At 40.1% G+C, this 21520-nt stretch overlaps 1 protein-coding gene across 2 annotated transcripts in view; it reads right to left on the reverse strand.

The window, feature by feature from the left end:
- LOC131352418 (protein unc-13 homolog C-like) overlaps positions 1-21520 on the reverse strand; it is a 203088-nt gene that overhangs the window by 82898 nt on the left and 98670 nt on the right. For both annotated transcript variants that reach the window (XM_058388541.1, XM_058388540.1), the window contains exon 18: positions 16307-16392. In XM_058388541.1, coding sequence (XP_058244524.1) covers positions 16307-16392 — 86 coding nt within the window. The remainder of the gene's footprint in view (positions 1-16306; positions 16393-21520) is intronic.

The following is a 21520-nucleotide window of genomic DNA, read 5'->3' on the forward strand; positions in this document are numbered from 1 at the left end:
CACACTGCAGCTTTAATAAGACACACTGCCGCTTTAATAAGATACACTGCTGCTTTAATAATACACGCTGCAGCTTTAATAAGACACACTGCCACTTTAATAATACACACACTGCAGCTTTAATAAGACACACTGCCACTTTAATAATACACACACTGCAGCTTTAATAAGACACACTGGTGCTTTAATAATACACGCTGCAGCTTTAATAAGACACACTGCCACTTTAATAATACACACACTGCAGCTTTAATAAGACCCACTGCCAATTTAATAATACACACACTGCAGCTTTAATAAGACACACTGGCGCTTTAATAATACACGCTGCAGCTTTAATAAGACCCAATGCCACTTTAATAATACACACACTGCCGCTTTAATAAGACACATTGCAGCTTTAATAAGGCACACTGGAACGTTAATAAGACACACTGCTGCTTTAATATGACACACTGCCGCTTTAATAAGACACACTGCTGCTTTAATATGACACACTGCCACTTTAAAAAGACACTTCAGCTTTAATTAGGCACACTTTAATGTTAATAAGACACACTGCCGCTTTAATAAGACACACTGCTGCTTTAATAAGGCACACTGCAGCTTTAATAAGACACACTGCCGCTTTAAGAAAGCACACTGCAGCTTTAATAATACACATTGCAGCTTTAAGAAGGCACACTGCCGCTTTAAAAAGACACTTCAGCTTTAATTAGGCACACTTTAATGTTAATAAGACACACTGCCACTTTAATAAGGCACACTGCAGCTTTAATAAGACACACTGCCGCTTTAATAAGATACACTGCTGCTTTAATAATACACGCTGCAGCTTTAATAAGACCCACTGCCACTTTAATAATACACACACTACAGCTTTAATAAGACACACTGCTGCTTTAATAATACACGCTGCAGCTTTAATAAGACCCACTGCCACTTTAATAATACACACACTGCAGCTTTAATAAGACACACTGCCAATTTAATAATACACACACTACAGCTTTAATAAGACACACTGGCGCTTTAATAATACACGCTGCAGCTTTAATAAGACCCACTGCCACTTTAATAATACACACACTGCAGCTTTAATAAGACACATTGCATCTTTAATAATACACACTGCAGCTTTAATAAGGCACACTGGAACGTTAATTAGACACACTGCTGCTTTAATATGACACACTGCCGCTTTAATACGACACACTGCTGCTTTAATAAGACACACTGCTACTTTAAAAAGACACTTCAGCTTTAATTAGGCACACTTTAATGTTAATAAGACACACTGCAGCTTTAATAAGGCACACTGCAGCTTTAATATGACACACTGCCGCTTTTAGAAAGCACACTGCAGCTTTAATAATACACACTGCAGCTTTAATAATACACACTGCAGCTTTAAGAAGGCACACTGCCACTTTAAGAAGGCACACTGCAGCTTTAATAATACACACTGCAGCTTTAAGAAGGCACACTGCCGCTTTAATAAGATACACTGCCGCTTTAATACGACACACTGCCGCTTTAATAAGATACACTGCCGCTTTAATAAGGCACAATGCAGCTTTAATAAGACACACTGCCGCTTTAATAAGGCACAATGCAGCTTTAATAAGACACACTGCCGCTTTAATAAGATACACTGCCGCTTTAATAAGGCACACTGCAGCTTTAAGAAGGCACACTGCCACTTTAAGAAGGCACACTGCAGCTTTAATAATACACACTGCAGCTTTAAGAAGGCACACTGCCGCTTTAAGAAGGCACACTGCCGCTTTAAGAAGGCACACTGCAGCTTTAATAATACACACTGCAGCTTTAAGAAGGCACACTGCCACTTTAAGAAGGCACACTGCAGCTTTAATAATACACACTGCCGCTTTAATAAGACACACTGCCGCTTTAATAATACACGCTGCAGCTTTAAGAAGACACACCGGAACGTTAATAAGACACACTGCCGTTTTAATAATACACACTGCAGCTTTAATAAGACACACTGGAACGTTAATAAGACACACTGCCACTTTAATAAGGCACACTGCAGCTTTATTAATACACACTGCAGCTTTAATAAGACACACTGGAACGTTAATAAGACACACTGCCACTTTAATAAGGCACACTGCAGCTTTATTAATACACACTGCCGCTTTAACACCAACTTTAGCTTTAATAATACACACTGCATTTATTTGTCTTGATATATCTGGAATTTTTTTATGTCATTTTTTGTATTTCACATAGTTTATGCTCAAGATTTGAGAAAACCTCACATCATCATCATCAACATCAACATCAACATTATCATCACGACTTGACCATGATGCCTCGTGACACCGTGCCACTTTGATCATTCGACTCAGTGTGGAAGGAAAAAAAAAGAAACTCTGACATGCCTAGAGGAGAATCCCAGAAATCCCTCCGCCCACTCTCCTTACCCACAATGCCTCAGTATGAATTATTCAAAGCGACGGACAGCCTAAAGAGAACTTTTTAAAGTTTTTAGTGTTTGCTTTCCTAACACCGGAAGCCATGATAATGCATTTCAATAAGTTATGCGTAAAAATATGGAGAAAAGAATTAGAAAGGAGACTTTTGTATAGCTGTAATGTGGGTCTGAGTGCCAGAGGAACTGGTGGGGAATTTTCGTAGATGTGTTTAAATGGAAATAATAACAAGAAAAAAAAAATAATTTGCTGTATACTGTTTAAAATCCTTACATATCAATTTAGGAGCTGAACAGAATTATATTTATTGATTTTTTTTAAATATTATTTTATTATATGTTAGGGCAAAATAATTATTTAAAAAAAATCAAAATGTCATGGAATATATATAATTGCATGCAATTAATATTAATTAATAATTATCAGTATTAAATAATATGAAGCAGGATGATATTAAACACTTTGTCAGAAGAATGTAAAATCTAATTCAATTAAGTAAATATTTCTATAATTGAGTGCGTTTCTTTATGTTATTATATTGTTATTACTGATATTTCAGTTTCTCATTATTAAAACATGAAAATTAAATTAAATTTAATTTTTCTATAATGGAGTGAAATTTCTATTTATTTATTTATTTACACATTTTATTTTTTCATTAAGATGTGAAAATTTAGTCAAATTAAATATTTCTATAATCAATGCAATTTTATTTATTTATTTACATGCAATTTAGTTTCTCATTATTAAGACATAAAAATTAAATAAGATGAAATATTTCTGTAAATAATGGAATTTTATTTATTTATTTGTTTGTTTTATTACATGTATTTCAGTTTCTCATTATTGTGATGTGAAAAGCGTTGGCTTTTTTGTTTTTAGAAGCTAACCACACCTGACTCTCCTTTATCTTTCAGATGTTTGTATTCTCTTTCTTTTCTTCTATTCTACCAGCTGCAGCAATAACGATCTCCATGACAACAGTCAGCGACGACACACAGCCTCTAACGTCCTACCGAAATTACTAAAACATCTGAGGAGACAAAAAAACTACCAGAAAGTTGATATTTTTTTGATTTAGTGATCAGTGATCTCTCTCTCACTCTGTCTGTCTCTCTCTCTCTCTTTCTCTCTCTCTCTCTCTCTCTCTCTCTGTCTGTCTGTCTCTCTCTCTCTCTCTCTCTCTGTCTGTCTGTCTGTCTCTCTCTGTCTGTCTGTCTGTCTGTCTCTCTCTCTCTCTCTCTCTCTCTCTCACACACGCACACACACACTCTGTCTGTCTGTCACAGGTACATCCAGTTCTGCGTCATATATATACACTACTCACAAAAAGTTAAGGATATTTGGCTTTTGGGTGAAATTTATGGAAAATGTAAAAAGTTCCCACTACAGTGATATTATATCATGAAAGTAGGGCATTTAAGTAGAAGCTGCAATGGTGATTTCCTCATCTCAAACAATTTATTGAAAGAAAAGGCCAACAACAGTGGTGGGTATACCACAACAAAAAATCTCAATGTCTCAATAATTTATCATGTGCCCTTGACCATCAATTACAGCTTGACCACGACGTCTCATGCTGTTCACGAGTCGACTTATTGTCTGCTGAAGCATGGCATTCCACTCTTCTTGAAGGGCGGCCCTCAGGTCATTGAGGTTCTGGGGTGCAGGGTTACTAGCCTCTACACAATGACTCGGCTGATCACATAGGTTTTCTATGGGATTCAGGTTTGGAGAAAGTGCAGGCCACTCCATTTGAGGTACCCCAGCCTCCAGCAGCCGTTCCCTAATGATGCAACCTCGATGACCTGGAACACTGTCGTCCATGAAGATGAAATTAGGCACAATGACTGGATTAATGATGTTATTCAGGTAGTATTGGTTTGTCACTGTACCATTCACAAGATGAAGGGCAGTATTGAGTAGACACACCTGCCCAGACTGTAACACCACCACCATCAAATCTGGTGACAACAGTAGCTGATGCATAGCGCTCTCCTTGACATCTCCAACATTGTTGGCGGCCATCATTTCTGCTCAACGTGAATTGACTTTCATCAGAGAACAGCACTGAGGTCCACTGGTCCCTCGTCCAGCGTAAATGCTCCCTGGCCTGACGCCTGTGCCTGGTGGTGTGGTCAGGTACCTTTGTCTACCCTGGTCAGGTACCCTGGTCAGGTACCCTGGTCACGTACCCATCTAGCACACAGACCACGCTGATGTAAACGGTTTCGAATGGTCTGACGTGACATTTGGGTGCCTCTCACCTCCCTTAAATGTGCCTGGAGTTGAGTGGCATTCATCATCCGGTTCTGCAGGGCACTGTTCACAATGAAGCGGTCATGGATGTGGCCAAAGGACGTCCACTTCTATGCCTTTCTGTGACTCTTCCAGTCTCTCTGTATCTCTGTCGCAACCTGCTGATGACACTCTGTGACACTCTAAGCTCAGTGGCCACTTCCCTCTGAGAACATCCTGTTTGAAGCCTCTCAATGGTGAGGTACTGTTGATCAATTGTTAGGTGTGGTCTTGGTCTCATGATGTCAAAATGTGAACAGCATGATGAAGAGGACTGTTTAAATACCAATTCTAATGGAACCAGAAAATTTATTGGTCGATTCATGGATCAAACACCAGTTGTGAAAGCCCAATATCCTTAACTTTTTGTGAGTAGTGTATATACACTGGATTTCTCAAAGCTACCACAGAGGTCCTGAAGGTCCAGATCTGATCTTCTCACCTTAATGGTGTTCCTCAGCGCAGTGTAAAGACTGTACTGATGGAACAGAGGGAAATCTATCACATATCACATATCTATCACATCTATTATTCTCAGAAGAAAAACCTCTGCTGTAACACCAGGTGAACATTTTCCTATGAGGAAGATGAAAATCTTTAGTTACGTTGCTTCATATTTCATTTAAGAGCAAAGAGGAAAAATTCCAACCTTCAGTCCACATTTTTCTATGCCTATTTTTTTTTTAAATCCCCATCTCACTTCTACTCAACATCTGGCACCTACATACACACCTCATCATCGTATACATCATACGCAACCTGACTCTGATGAGTTCACGTCACTTTCCCTGCTGAAATATTAACTTTGGGCCTCGAGTCGCTGACTCAGACTCATCACAGAAAGAGTCAGAAACATCCTCCGAGAGAAATCTTGCCATAAACAAACATGACCTTTCCAAGCACCTTTCTACTGTCAAAGTCATCAGTAACATGTTCGGATGGTGAGATTTCCTGTGGCCCCACACACACAAACACACACACACAAACACACACACACACAGATACAGAGATCTTCAAAGACATTTTCACATCCTCCTCAGAGAAAAACACCACAGGGTAAACAAAGGGAAGTAGACAAGCTCTGGAGTCCCGCTGGCTCATACACACACACACACACACACAAACTCTAAGCTCGACACTGATGTTCTGATGCAATCAAGAGAAAGAAAAAAGAGAAAGGAATCAGAAGGAAAGGGATTTTTTAATTGGATCTTTTTGACACAGCACACTTCATGTCCAGATTCTTATCCAGATCCTGAATCAGGAGACTAAAGCTCCGTTCACATGGGATTTATTTTACACCCGAGTCTGGGATTACGCTGATCCCGCCTTGTTATCTGAGTTTGTTTCTGGCCGGATCGCCAGGTCTGGGATTTTCTCTTCCTTGTCTGGGAAAATTACAGAGCAAATGACCTACAGCTTTCCTTCTCTCTCTCTCTCTCTCTCTCTCTCTCTCTCTGTCTCACTCTCTCTTTCTCTTTCTCTCTCTCTCTCTCTCTTTAGTGATCTATCACCTGTACCATCTTTTTCCCAGAGGCCTATTAAATGGAGGCGGAGGTCATGGCAGGGGGGTGCACTAACTTTCACACACCTGTGGCTTTAATCTGTGAATCCTGTTTTATTGTATGATTCAGGATCAACTTTACATCCTGATTTCTACTCAGATTTACTAAAAGGGTTCAGGAAGCAACATGGGGCTAAACTACAGTAACACTAACAGGACAAAAACTAAACAGAACTATAAACGTGGGGCTGTGAATTTATAGGGAGGGGGTGGGACCGTATTTACCCATCATGCATCTGTGACATCCTCACCAGGATGAGAATAACAGTGATGAAGGCTTGGAGGAGTGTTTGTGTGTGTGTGTGTGTGTGTGAGAACATTAGTCACAGGAGATGAGGACAGCCAGAGGACTGGGCATTTCTGTAGCAGAGGTGAGTGATGTTTCTCTCATCTCTCCTCCTGTGTATCACGAGCGAGCTGGCAGACAAGCCTTAATTAACACTACACTGTTTATATAAATACCTGTGTGTGTGTGTTATAATGCAAGTGCTATTCATTTTGGATGATTTACATAGGCGTGTATATGACGTTTATGGTGTGTAGTCATTTGTTTACGTAGCGGAAAAGGGGCGGGGGCACCAGACGCTGACGCTGGATGAGGAAACCTTTTCAAGATGGCCGACGACACTCCGGTGGACAAGACGTCTAACATGCGTTTTTTAAATGGACTCACTCACGCTGTGTGATTTACTTTTCAACACTTAAACACATTCAGCGTATTCAGCTAAAGCTACTGTAGCAGCGTCGTGCTAGGGAAACGATTCTGTGAGAAAAATAGCACTTTAGTTATATTTAAAAAAAATAAAATAAAATAAATAAATAAATGGATCATTTAAAAACGTACATATATTATTATATACATGTTATATATTTTACATTTAATTGAATTCAATATTTTATTCAGTTATCTGCCTTTTATTTGAATTGATTAAGTTAACTAAAGTTAAATAAAGTTAAATAAAATAATAAATAAAAATACTACTACTACCAATAATAATAATCCTAACACATAAATGGCTTAAAGATAGAAAAGTAGCAAACATTTATTAATAATTAATAGTTTAATTTTGTTAACATAAAAAACACAAATAAATAAATAAATAAATAAATAAATAAATAAATAAATAAATAAATAAATAAATAAATAAGTAAATAAATAAATAAATACACAAACAAACAAAAAAAACAAATAAAATGGGTGGCTCTTTTCAAGAATTACAGATTGTTTAAAAGATTGAGAATAAACCCCGCTTCTCTTCAGATGCTTCTTTCTATCATTTGAACAAAATCTGGGAACCGGATAAATGGATGTGCATTGACCCCGCCCCTAATTTTACACCTTTAGATAGAAACATTCTGTTTATTTACACAAGCTTCCAAATTGGACAGCGGACATGATTTTGCTGGTGTAACACACACTCCTGCACTGACAGTTTCATTCCATTCAAGCTTGTTAATTAGTCAACAGGTCTGTTACCCACAATGCACTGCGAGCACACGTCAGTTTAGTCACCGAGAAGCATCTGTGATTGTCAGGTCGCTTTACGATCTAAATTTATAAACGACTGTGTAATGAATTAAAGCGTAAAGTTTATCCTGAGGCTGTGTTTCTACATCCCCAGTGTCCAATTAGTGCTACATCATTAATCCCTAATTAGCCAATTACTAGTAGTAAATAGACTAAAATCTACTTAGAAAAGTACCTTTTCATTTATTTATAGACTGAATCTGAATTGGAGTCAAACTGACTGAATTAGAATCGGAGTCAAATCGACTGAATCAGAATCGGAGTCAAATCGACTGAATCAGAATCGGAGTCAAATCGACTGAATCAGAATCGGAGTCAAATCGACTGAATCAGAATTGGAGTCAAATCAACGGAATCAGAATTTATTTATTTATTTATTTACATGCTGATCGTAATTATTAATAAATTCTAGCCCTTCTTATGCTCCACGTTTGTGTTCAGTTGAATCGCTAGAAATAATAATTTAGAATAAAGATTTGCAAACGTTAAAGGTAAATGTTTACACGACTAATGAGACGTCTGTCAAAGCCCAAGTCTGACGATTAGCTTCACGCTCCATAATTTAATTATCCGTTTCCTCTCATTAGCACCGAGCTGATTCGTCTCGAGCCGGAGGAGGAAAGATGAATGTTTCTCTGTGATGAAAAGTGAAAGTTCATTTTCTGCAGTGAAAGACGAGACGTGAGCGAGTTAAAGCACGCTGCATGAACTCCAGCTTTCCCTGGAGCTGAAACGATGAATTGGAAATAAATTTTTTAAAACAACGTGAGTGAAACTCCTGCTTTCATTTAGAACCAGGGTTTGGTGTTACGGCCCCGCTGAGGCACGCGACCCGAGATGAATCGTCTCACTGACGCTAACTACATCATGTGATTGATTTTCCACCGCGGCGGTAATGAAGGGCTGAGATTGAATCGGGACTGTTCCTGTTTTAAATGCCGTTACACTCAGACATTTTTATTCAACTTTCATTCAGGAGAAACGCTGTGAACACCATCAGCACCCAGAAACTGAATCCAGGGTCTCGTTGAGGTCAGACAGGAAGATGAAGAAAACAAAAAAAAAAAAACAAGTCCCCGTAAATGCGCTACTGAATTCATCAGGATCTGAAATCCTGCTCTTATTCTCTCTGACCTCTGACCTCTGACTGAGAAAAGGCAGCAATTTTTTCCTTAGAAATATAAAGCATCTATCAGACTCTCAGTAAAGAGTACTCTGTGTCATGCTGTTAGAGGAAAATAATCAACTCCTAATCAAGCCCCGTCTCCCAGAATCCTCAGCTGACGACCTCGGGCTAACTAAAACCCCCTATGTCATGCTGTTAGAGGTAAATAATCAATTCATAATCAAGCCCCGAAACTTCCGGAATAATCTTCTGGATCTTCTGATTTTCTAAATTAAATCGATTCATTTGGGAAAACAATTTAATTTGAAGTAAAACCTCCTTATGATACTGAAATACTTCTAACCGTAAAACTTCTAACCGTAAAATCTTTCAATATTCTCTCCATCTGTGATTTTATTCAGAAATCCTGACTTGATCTTATCCTGTCCTGATGAACAGCTGATGCTAAAAGCAGAGGATTTGGGTGGCATGTTGTTTCCCGTGAACTCGCCTCAGCATGATTACGAGCAGCTGCTCTTTACACACCAGGCTCCAAACTCTGGCATTCGCTATTGAGTCGTTTGCCAGAAATCTGAATTTAGTGTGTCTGAGAAGAGAAGAGAGAGTAGAAAGACTGTCAGAGGATACAAAGAGACTTTACTGTGTGTGTGTGTTGGGTGAATTTCCATATTCATGACATCGTATTGAAGAAACAGTGTCACAGTCGCTTCAGCGAATCATTTCACCCGAACACTGCAGATTTTCTGTAACGCTGCTTTGTGACAACGTTTAAAAAAAATATCAGGGGAAAAAAATTTCTACACACATCACACTGAGTGGATCTGGAATTTTATGCTAATATGCTATTAAATATGCAAAGAAAGATTTGTGCTAGCATGTTTGTTCAAACTGTGACGACTGGATTAAAAGCTATAGAAATGAATCTCGATTTATTTTTTTTTACATCAATTGTGTTAATGGTATAATAAACAAGACAATAAGATAGAACAACAGTGGATAGCAGGAATTAACTCATTTTTAGAATACTAAATGTAACCCTAACTGGATATGGAGTGCACAAAGCAAGCTCCATAAAGACATGGATGAGTGAGTTTGGTGTGGAGGAACTGCACAGAGTCCTGACCTCAACCCCACAGAACACCTTTGGGATGAATTAGAGTGGAGACTGTGAGACAGACCTTCTCATCCAACATCAGTGCCTGACCTCACAAATGCGCTTCTAGTTCAATGGTCAAAAAATCCCATAAACACACTCCTAAACCTTGTGGAAAGCCTTCCCAGAAGAGTTGAAGCTGTTCTAGCTGCAAAGGGCGGGACAACTCCATATTACATTCATGTTCATGTAAAGGCAGATGTCCGAAAACTTTTGGTCTGGCTCACAGTCTCCACTTTAATTCATCCCAAAGGTGTTCTATGGCGTTGAGGTCAGGACCAAACTCACTCATCTATGTCTTTATGGACCTTGCTTTGGTCACTGGTGTGCAGTCATGTTGGAACAGGAAGGGGTCATCCCCAAACTGTTCCCACAAAGAGCATGAAATTATCCAAAATGTCTTGGTATGAAGCTGAAGCATTAAGAGTTCCTTTCACTGGAACTAAGGGGCTGAACCCAAACAACACTTGATCTGAAGGGGTGTCCCAAAACTTATGGCAATATAATGTATGCTGAATATATCTCAGCATGCTCTGCCCTTGGCTGACTGTGTGATAATATTTGTTTATAACCTCATCTTATGATCATGATATCCTTTGTTTTGTGCTGGAAATTCTTTCTGTGCTGAACACAGACACTCACTGATAGTCTCTTCTGCTGTAATTTAGATAAACCTTTTCATAATAAACTCGCCAAGCTGCCATTAACATTTCATCCTCCACGTCTGTTTCTGCTGATGTCTTTTGTTTACTTATAGATAATACTGAATATTACTCCTTTCTACTGTTTAAATACTTCCTGTTCATCTCAGTACATTATGGAGAGTTTTGTTATTCAGTCACAGTCTCTGTGTGGTCCTTTGGTGAAAAGCTTCCCTGATATCAGTGGAGGCTTCAGACATGCTGTTAAAGGAAAATAATCAACAACAAAGCGGTAACAGTGACTCCGCCTCCTCACAGCACTGCGTCAGTGATTATTTTCCTCTAAAAGAATGACATATGTTTAATTCATAGTTCTTACATAATAAACAACTTGGCAAAGTAGTCGGTATTGCACATAAAAAGAACGTGTTTCCAGGAGGGGGTGGGGCTCTGTGTAAAAAAGACATCATTCAAGGAAGGGGCAGAGCTTTATATAAAATGGACGTGTTTCAAAGAGGGGGTGGAGTGTCATGTTTTGTATAAAAAGGAGGGGTTTCAAGGAGCTCGATTTCCATCAAATGCATCATTATAGAGTGATACAATTTGACACCATTTGACAGTAGAGTAGTGTGAAGTGACAGGAATTAGTGTGGCCTGAAGGTGATGGGTTCGAGGCCTGTGAGACTCGATAGCGTGGCGCTCCATAATAATCTAGCGTTTATCTCCCAGTGGGATACAGAGCTGTGAAAAACACAGCCACTTCCTCACTTATTCCCCACTGACTCGCTCTCATCATGTCCCACAATCCCACTGAGACCAAGACGAGGTCATGCTTAGATGCTCTGAGTGGACGCTGGTTGCTCTGATGAGGGCGGATTATAACACACACACACACACACACACACACACACACACACACACACGCTTTGTGCTCTTGACAGCAAGATGCTTAAGCTTGAGATCTTCATGACACATTCACTGCTTTGGAAATCTTCATATTTTGCATTTCCTCTGTGAGGGCTTGATGCTGTGAGAATGGAGACTACACACACACACACAGTATCTAATAATAGCTACGCTGAACACAGTAACCAAACATAAAAACGTCTGAGGTAAATGATGCGTGTTTAAAAGATGACAGTCCCCCATAGACCTATTACACACACACACACACACAGAGTACACCCCTGTAAGCAGCATTTAAGAGGTTCTGATGGTGAGAACACTGTGCTAGTGAAAGACTCTAGCTGTTATGGCTTTAATATGGACAAAGTAAAGTCACAGTAACCATGGAAACTGCACCAAATGATGAAGAATATCAACATTTACCTCAGATATGTTGAGAGTTCACATAGTAAAGTCTTTATAAGGCTAGAATTACACAGTAATTACACTTAGCATCACTGCTAACCAGATTAGCAGAGACTCTTCCTCAGCACTGTAATCTAACAACACTGAGGCTTCTGAGGGTGTGATCTCAACACCACCCAGCGTTCATCTGGAAAGTTCTAGTGACCACATTGATGGTCAGGTGTTTCTGAAGGGAAATTAGGAGGACAGCTAAGCTTAGCTAACTAACTAGTGTGTTGTGTGTAAGTATAAGAGGAATTAGCGTAGCCTGACCAGATCGTTTCATTAAGTCTCACGCTCTCTTAAGTCTCACTCTCACTTAAGTCTCTCTCTCTCTCTCTCTCTCTCTCTCTCTGTTTTCTGGTGTCTCTCGCTCTCTGTTCTCACTCCACCCCCCAACCCCACCCCACCCCCACTCCCACTTTCTTTCTTTCTTTCTTTCTTTCTTTCTTTCTTTCTTTCTTTCTTTCTTTCTTTCTTTCTTTCTTTCTTTCCTAGTCTTCCTCTGTGTCTCTCCTTCTGTCTGTCTCTTCTTTTGTCTCTCTCTTTTTGTCTTTCTGTCAGTTTCTTTCCCAATCTCTCTCTCTCTCTCCCATTTCCTCTTCACCAGACTCTGCAGTAATCGAAGCAGCTGTGAGAAAATTCCTCAAAACCCCCAAAATCCTGAGAATCAGTGATGAGGAAGCTTTTCATGCCGGATCACATCACACACCTGAACCTGATAAAATCAACACCAATTAAATTATTCAGGAGGAGAAATCCCACTGGTGTAACCTTCAGCTCACTGAGAGCACACACACACACACACACACACACTTGAACATTTAGTGTAGTGTACTATTTACACCAGCACTATGTCGTGAAAGGGGGCGGAGCCTTTAGAGCCAGGCTGGTTCTACTTTAGGTCACGCCCACTTTGGGTTCAAACCTGAGTACATTTAAGATACTGGGCTGGAGGCATTGTGTTACACCTCAGAGCTGAGATAAAAAACACTTCACACTGAATACACACCGAGAACATGGAGGAAGTTCAAACACAGGCCACAGTGTGATGTTGTGTGAGATGCTGAGGGAATGGAGCTCATGAAAGACTAATATTTCACTCCTTTATCACGAAAGAGAGAGAGAGAGAGAGAGAGAGAGAGATGAAAGGTATCAGGATTGAGTTACTGTTGCATGTTACATTTCTTCTGTTTCCTTTGAAGGAGTGTCTTTACTTTATACTGCATATTGCTAAGCCACACACACACACACACACACACAGCATGACAGCATGACCCTGGTGTTAGCGTATGCTGAATCTCTGAAGTATTTTGTGTAAAGAGCAAGAGCAGAGGATCCTCTCGCTGTGTGAAATGTCACATTAAATCACACACACACACACACACACACACACACAGTAGCACAAGTGTGTGTGCATTCAGGGTTAATATTAGTTACGTTACTCAAAGTAACGACACACTGCGGAGTGGGGAACAGGAGAGAGGGATAGAGGAATTCTGAGGAGGAAAAAAGAGTAGAGTGATGGAAGAAGAGAATATGAAAGAAGAGTAGGGGTAAGCGTCTAGTAGGTGTAGTGTCATAGTGTCTCTCTATTTGTATATCTATCTGCCTGTCTATCTATCTATCTATCTATCTATCTATCTATCTATCTATCTATCTATCTATCTATCTATCTATCTATCTATCTATCTATCTATCTATCTATCTATCTATCTATCTATCTATATATCTATCTATCTGTCTAATAAAAGTTAACTTGTTTCATGGATGTTTCAGATTAAATGTAACTATAAGTGGATAAAAATAGTGCTGTATTGTTTATTAATAAACAGAACTGTAGTTGCTGGTAAAAAAAAAACACTGCACATATTTACTTATTTTTCAAATGTTTATTTATTTATTTATTTATTTATTTATTTATTTGTCTGTTTGTTTGTTTTGATGTTTTTATTGTATATCTGTTCTCTCTCTCTCTCTCTCTCTCTCTCTCTCTCTCTCTCTCTCTTCCTCTTTTCATATGGTCCTTCTTTCTTCTCTCTCTTTTTCTCTCAGAGATATTATAATGAGAGGAAGCAGGAATACAGCGAGCTGCACTGCAATAACATTATTGATTGTTGATTATGAAAAGATCAAACAGATGTGTTCTCTCTCTCTCTTTCACACACACACACACACACACACACACACAGGTTGGGTGCTGGGTGATGAATGGCCTCAGTAGCGAGTCCTCAGGTCCTGACAAGTGGCTACAAATTTCTGCAGCTGAATTGTTTTTCAGCCCCAAACTGCAGCGCTCTTTATCTTCATTCCTCCTCCACTTTATACACAGCTCACTGAATATATTTACTACACTCAGATTCCTCTTTCTATCAACACACACACACACACACACACACTTCCGTCCTCCTCCTCACACACACACACACACCTCCTTCTCCTCCTAATACACACACACCTTCATCCTCCTCCTCCTCCTCCTTCTCCTCCTCACACATACACACCTCCACACTCCTCCTCCTCCTCTCACACACACATCCTTTTCCTACCTCATACACACACCTCCATCCTACTCTTCCCTCATCCACACACTTCTGTCCGCCTCCTCACATACACATACCTCTATCATCCTCCTCCCTCATCCACACACCTCCATCCTCCTCCTCCCACATCCACACACCTCCATCCTCCTCCTCCCTCATCCAAAAACCTCCATCATCCTCCTCCCTCATCCACACACCTCCATCCTCCTCCTCCCTCATAGACACACCTCCATCCTCCTCCTCCCTCATACACACACCTCCATCCTCCTCCTCCCTCATACACACACCACCATCCTCCTCCTCCTCACACACACACACCTCCATCCTCCTCCTCCCTCCCTCACACACACTCACACACACACTCACTCACACACTCACACACACACACACACCTCCATCCTCCTCCTCCCTCATACACCTTCATCCTTCTCCTCACACACACACCTCCCTCCTTGTTCTAACACGTTTCCGTTTCCATAGCAACAGCTCATTCACACAGATTTGTACTTCAACCTGTAATCATTGATACGGTGAAGATTTCTTAGACGTGTATTCTAACGCTTATTTATTAAAGGAGTCTCCAGTGTCAGTGCTTTGTAACTGTCAGAACTTTAAAGTTGTAGCTTTATAAACAGGAATAAAGCAGACTGCATAGAGATGTCTTAAAGCTTCATAACCCTGCTGCTCTGAGACCACATGAGAATAACAAATATCTTGATGTCATACTACATACTACTACATAATTTGATTCATTCACTGATTCATTCAGGTGCTGATACATTTTGTCACTGATTAAATCACTGATTCATTCAGTCACTGATTCATTCCCCGATTCATTCAGTCACTGATTCAATAAGTCACAGAATCATTCAGGTGTTGAATCATTCATTCATTCATTAATCCATCACATACTACATACTCACAGCTTATGACATGAGTTTGACAAAAACCCAGCAAAGTATTATGTAACATTGCATATGAACGTCATTAACTGTTATGAATGTTTCATAAAGAGCCAAAGAAAATCTGCATATGGAGTGAAAACAAACAAAACTTGAATTATTTTTACATTTTTACAAACAAGGCAGCTTTTGAGACCTGCACACACACACACACTTCAAAATTATAGTCATTGTGCACCAATTAGAGGGCAGAAAATGGCATTTTATTTCCACCGTGAAAAGAAGTTCATCTGTGTGTGTGTGTTTGTGTGTGTGTGTGTGTGTGTGTGTGCGTATTAAAGCGTGAAATGTATGGCATATCATCATCTCAGCACCTGGTTCCCATGGAAACACACAGATTAAGGGTGCATCTGAGAAGTGACAAAGAGTAATGACTGAGTATGTGTGTGTGTGTGTGTGTGTGTGTGCAATAATAAATAATGGTCCATAACTGGCAGCACACAAACACCCCCCAACACACACACACCACATTAGTAGTTCATCAGAGATAATAGCTTTTCTCTGTTTTGGGCTGTGTGTGTGTGTGTGTGTTTTAGAAGTGGGATATGTGTAGTTGGGTAGCAGTGGGAATTGTCTTTATAGTAGAGTCTGTCAGACAGAAATATCAGCTCTGAATCAGAATGAACAAGGCACACACACACACACACACACACACACACATAGTAAAGCAGTAACTCACCATCCATGGCATACTTCATGTCCATAGCAAACAGGTTCCACATGATCTCTGCGCTGATTTTGCCCATGTTCAGCTCCTGCGGGAATCTGCAGATCACACCAGAACCACTATTACTAATTCATTTACTGATTCATTCAGGTGCTGATTTATTCATTCACTGATTCATTCCCTGATTCATTCAGTCAGTAATTCAATCAGTCAAAGACTCACAGAATTCAATAATTCACTGATTCATGTACTGATTTTGTTTAGTCACTGATTCATTTAAGTGCTGATACATTTAGTCACTGATTAAATCACTGATTCATTCAGTGACTGATTCATCCATGTGCTGATTCAATCAGTCACTGATTCATTACCTGATTAATTCAGTCACTGATTCATTACCTGATTAATTCAGTCACTGATTCATTTAATGGTTCATTCAGTCGATGATTCATTTAGTCACAGAATCACAGAATTCATGAATTCATTGAATCATTCACTGATTCATTCAGGTGCTGATTTATTTAGCCACTGAATCATTCACTGATTCATTCAGGTGCTGATTCATTCAGTCACTAATTAAATCAATGATTCATTCAGTCACTGATTCATTCAGGTGCCGATTCATTCATTCATTCATTCATTCATTCATTCATTCATTCATTCATTCATTCATTCATTCTATTGAGGATTCATTAAGTCACTAATTAAATCAATGATTCATTCAGTCACTGATTCATTCAGGTGCCGATTCATTCATTCATTCATTCATTCATTCATTCATTCATTCATTCATTCATTCATTCGTTCATTCCGTTGAGGATTCATTAAGTCACTGATTCATTCGCTGATTCATTCATTCGCTGATTCTTTCACTGATGTATTCTTTCACTGATATAATCACAAATTCATTCAGACCTGATTCATTCATTCAGACCTGATTCATTCATTCAGACCTGACTCATTCATTCAGACCTGATTCATTCATTCAGACCTGATTCATTCATTCAGACCTGACTCATTCATTCAGACCTGATTCATTCATTCAGACCTGGTTAATTCATTCAGACCTGGTTAATTCATTCACAGATTCTTTCTCTCCCACACTGGTTTCAGTACAATAAATTTGCACTCAGTAGAGGACTGGGAGAGAGATTTTAACCCTGGCCAGTGTCCAATCCTGCAGGTTTCCAATCGAATCCAACCACCTGATACATTTCATCACCAGTTTATGGACCGAGACCAATTAATTATTGGAGTAAAATCAGATTTTGGTTGGATGGGAACCCTGCAGGCACACGGAGTCTGTGCGGATTCAATCAGATGTCACTGATGTAGTGATTATTTTTCACCAGGCTTTAATATTCACACTCTGAAAGCAGTGATTAGATAAATCAGATGCATTAGATTAGCTAAATTCTGCAAAACGGTGCACAAAAACATGCTCCACTGAAGCACTAATCTCACGGAGAATGTGATCATCGCTCTCTCCTGGGCTCCTCAGAAGCTTCTCCAGGAATGAATTTTATTTAAGTTTTATTTCTAATGCAACAGATTCCCCTGCAATCTTCACCAGCAACGGATATCTGATCCGAGATCAGATACCAGGAGAGACAGGAGAGAACGCCGCTGATTCTCATTTACATAACCCCTGTGTTTATTTAACTGCACCACTTAACCCCGCCCACTTTACTACACACTGTGTTCAGACGTCAGCAGGTTTTTTCAAATAAATTCATCAAACACACAAACAAAATATTTGTATATGTTTATATAATCTGATCATTTACAACTCTTCTCTATTCCTCTGTCTATTAAGAATCCCCCGCCCAAAATAATATATTGGGGTTAATGTTCACCATAATGTATTGCATCACTTGGCCACGCCCACTTCACATTTAATGGAATTTAACGGAAGATGTGATGTAGAGATATTTTATAATTTTACATTTTTGTTTTTTTCTACATTACTTTTCATTTTGGTTAAACTCTGATTGTACATGAACTCTGATCTCATGCCAAGTCCCGCCCACTTTCTTCGGTTGCTCCACCTCAGTGCAATAACTCTGTGGAGCTGCAGAAGCGGAGCCGGTTACACAAACCTGCTTTATTTAAAAACAGATAAACAGATAAATCCAAAAGGTCAGATTTATCTGGAAAAAAAAACAGCAAAAAGGTCAAACACTCAGAGAAGAGAGTAAACTAGAGAAGAACAGAGAAAAGCCACAGAGCAGCCTGGGAGTTTACTGAGTCTGAGTCTGAGTCTGAGTCTGAGTCTGAGTCTGATTCTGAGTCTGAGTCTGAGTCTGATTTTGATTTTGAGTTTGATACTGAGTCTGATTCTTAGTCTGAGTCTGATTCTGTGTATGATTCTGACTCTGACTCTCACTCTGATTTTGATTCTGAGCCTGAGTGTGATTCTGATTCTGATTCTGACTTTGACTTTGACTCTGTTTCTGATTCTGAGTCTGACTCTGATTCTAAGCCTGTTTCTGATTCTGACTCCGATCCTGAGTCTGATTCTGAGTCTGACTCTGATTATGATTCTAATTGTGATTCTGACTCTGATTCTGATTCTGACTCTGTTCCTGAGTCTGACTCTTCTGATGTGACACGCTCCATGTGGTTCAGTGTTATATGACTGTGTGAAGGTGTGAAGGTGTGGTTGACTAAACGTCTGGAACAGAAACTGATTTCCCGGATGCTAAAAATAAAAGAAAGCAAAAAAAGCAGAAGAAGATACCGCACATTAGCGTCTCGTCTCAAGCACTGGATGTTAGCGTGAAGAGATTTGAACAGATCTGCCTTGACAAACCCTCGATACTCACATCACGCTAAGAATTCTGTAATTAATTAATTACACGTAAGCTCTAACCGGTGTCTGTCATATTACTGATATTAACTGAAATGATTTATTAAATCATTGAGTCACTGTAAAAGCCACCTGAAGCTGTGTGTTAGTTGTGTGTTATGGTTGTGTGTTACGTGTGGTGTGTGTGTTATATGTGGTGTGTGTTACGTGTGTTATGTCTGGTGTGTGTGTCGTGTGTTACATGTGGTGTGTGTTACGTGTGGTGTGTGTCGTGTTACGTGTGGTGTGTGTGTGTCTTGTGTTACGTGTGTGTTGCGTGTTACGTGTGTTACGTGTGTTGTGTGTGTTGTGTGTTGTGTGTGTGTTGTGTGTTACGTGTGGTGTGTGTGTCATGTGTTACGTGTGGTGTGTGTTACGTGTGGTGTGTGTTATGTGTGGTGTGTGTGTTGTGTGTTACGTGTGTTGTGTGTTACGTGTGGTGTGTGTGTCGTGTGTTACGTGCGTGTTGTGTGTGTTGTGCATGTGTTGTGTGTTACGTGTGGTGTGTGTGTTGTGTGTTACGTCTGGTGTGCGTGTTGTGTGTTACGTGTGGTGTGTGTGTGTTGTGTGTTACATGTGGTGTGTGTGTGTTGTGTGTTACGTGTGGTGTGTGTGTGATGTGTGTTACGTGTGGTGTGCATGTGTGTTGTGTGTTATGTGTGTTGTGTGTTACATGTGGTGTGTGTTACGTGTGGTGTGCATGTGTGTTGTGTGTTACATGTGTTGTGTGTTACGTGTGGTGTGTGTGTGTTGTGTGTTACATGTGGTGTGTGTGTGTTGTGTGTTACGTGTGGTGTGTGTGTGATGTGTGTTACGTGTGGTGTGCATGTGTGTTGTGTGTTATGTGTGTTGTGTGTTACATGTGGTGTGTGTTACGTGTGGTGTGCATGTGTGTTGTGTGTTACATGTGTTGTGTGTTACATGTGTTGTGTGTTACATGTGGTGTGTGTGTGTGATGTGTTTTACATGTGGTGTGTGTGTGTTGTGTGTTACATGTGGTGTGTGTGTGTTGTGTGTTACATGTGTTGTGTGTTATGTGTGGTGTGTGTGTGATGTGTTTTACATGTGGTGTGCATGTGTGTTGTGTGTTACGTGTGTTGTGTGTTACATGTGGTGTGTGTTACGTGTGGTGTGCATGTGTGTTGTGTGTTACATGTGTTGTGTGTTACGTGTGGTGTGTGTGTGTGATGTGTTTTACGTGTGGTGTGTGTGTTGTGTGTTACATGTTGTGTGTTACATGTGTTGTGTGTTATGTGTGGTGTGTGTGTGATGTGTTTTACGTGTGGTGTGTGTGTTACGTGTGTTACATGTGGTGTGTGTGTGTTGTGTGTTACATGTGTTGTGTGTTACGTGTGGTGTGTGTGTGTGATGTGTTTTACGTGTGGTGTGTGTGTTGTGTGTTACATGTTGTGTGTTACATGTGTTGTGTGTTATGTGTGGTGTGTGTGTGATGTGTTTTACGTGTGGTGTGTGTGTGTTGTGTGTTACATGTGGTGTGTGTGTGTTGTGTGTTACATGTGGTGTGTGTGTGTGTGTTGTGTGTTACGTGTGTTGTGTGTTATGTGTGGTGTGTGTGTGTTGTATGTTACATGTGGTGTGTGTGTGTTGTGTGTTATGTGTGTTGTGTGTTACGTGTGGTGTGTGTTGTGTGTTACATGTGGTGTGTGTGTGTTGTGTGTTACGTGTGTTGTGTGTGATTTTTCAGTAGGATGGCGTGAAGAGGAAGTTGTGTTAGACGATGCTCGCATTTGTATTCCGATGTGAATTGACTGATGACATAATGACATTTGGACAGGATTCTGACACGCCCAGATACGAGGACCTCTGACCCACACACACTCACACACACACACACACACACACAGCATGTGAGATTAGATGGAGGTTTGGGCTCCACGCCAGTCCACAAATCCAATCTCTAGACCAACATGTAGAAGTATAAGTCAGTCTCTTCCTCTCCCTGCTCTGACTTTATAAGTCGTACACTAATCTGCCCTCCTGAGATGACCTCTCCCAGTCTCAGAGAACAAATGAAAACATTTCACACCTTATAGATTCCTGCTCCAGGCCCCAACCCACAGGACCAGCTCTTCATTTTCATTAGCAGTGGCCTGGACGGCCCTTTTTCACAGAACTGTGAGGTGTGGAAAGGAAAGAAACTTTACAGCGCCGTGCAAATCTCTCACTTAATGGCTAATGACACCAGAAGTGCAGTGTGTGAGCCCTGGGTGTGTTTCCATAGCAACATGGCTGCGGATTCATCACCGTTTTGTAGTGTACAAGAAATGAACAGCAACTCTCTCTCTCTCTCTCTCTCTCTCTCTCGCCCCCCCCTCTCTGTCTCTCCCTCTCTCACCCCCCCCCCCCCTCAGCAGTCC

This window comes from Hemibagrus wyckioides, linkage group LG04 (assembly GCF_019097595.1).
Source record: "Hemibagrus wyckioides isolate EC202008001 linkage group LG04, SWU_Hwy_1.0, whole genome shotgun sequence".
NCBI lineage: Eukaryota > Metazoa > Chordata > Actinopteri > Siluriformes > Bagridae > Hemibagrus > Hemibagrus wyckioides.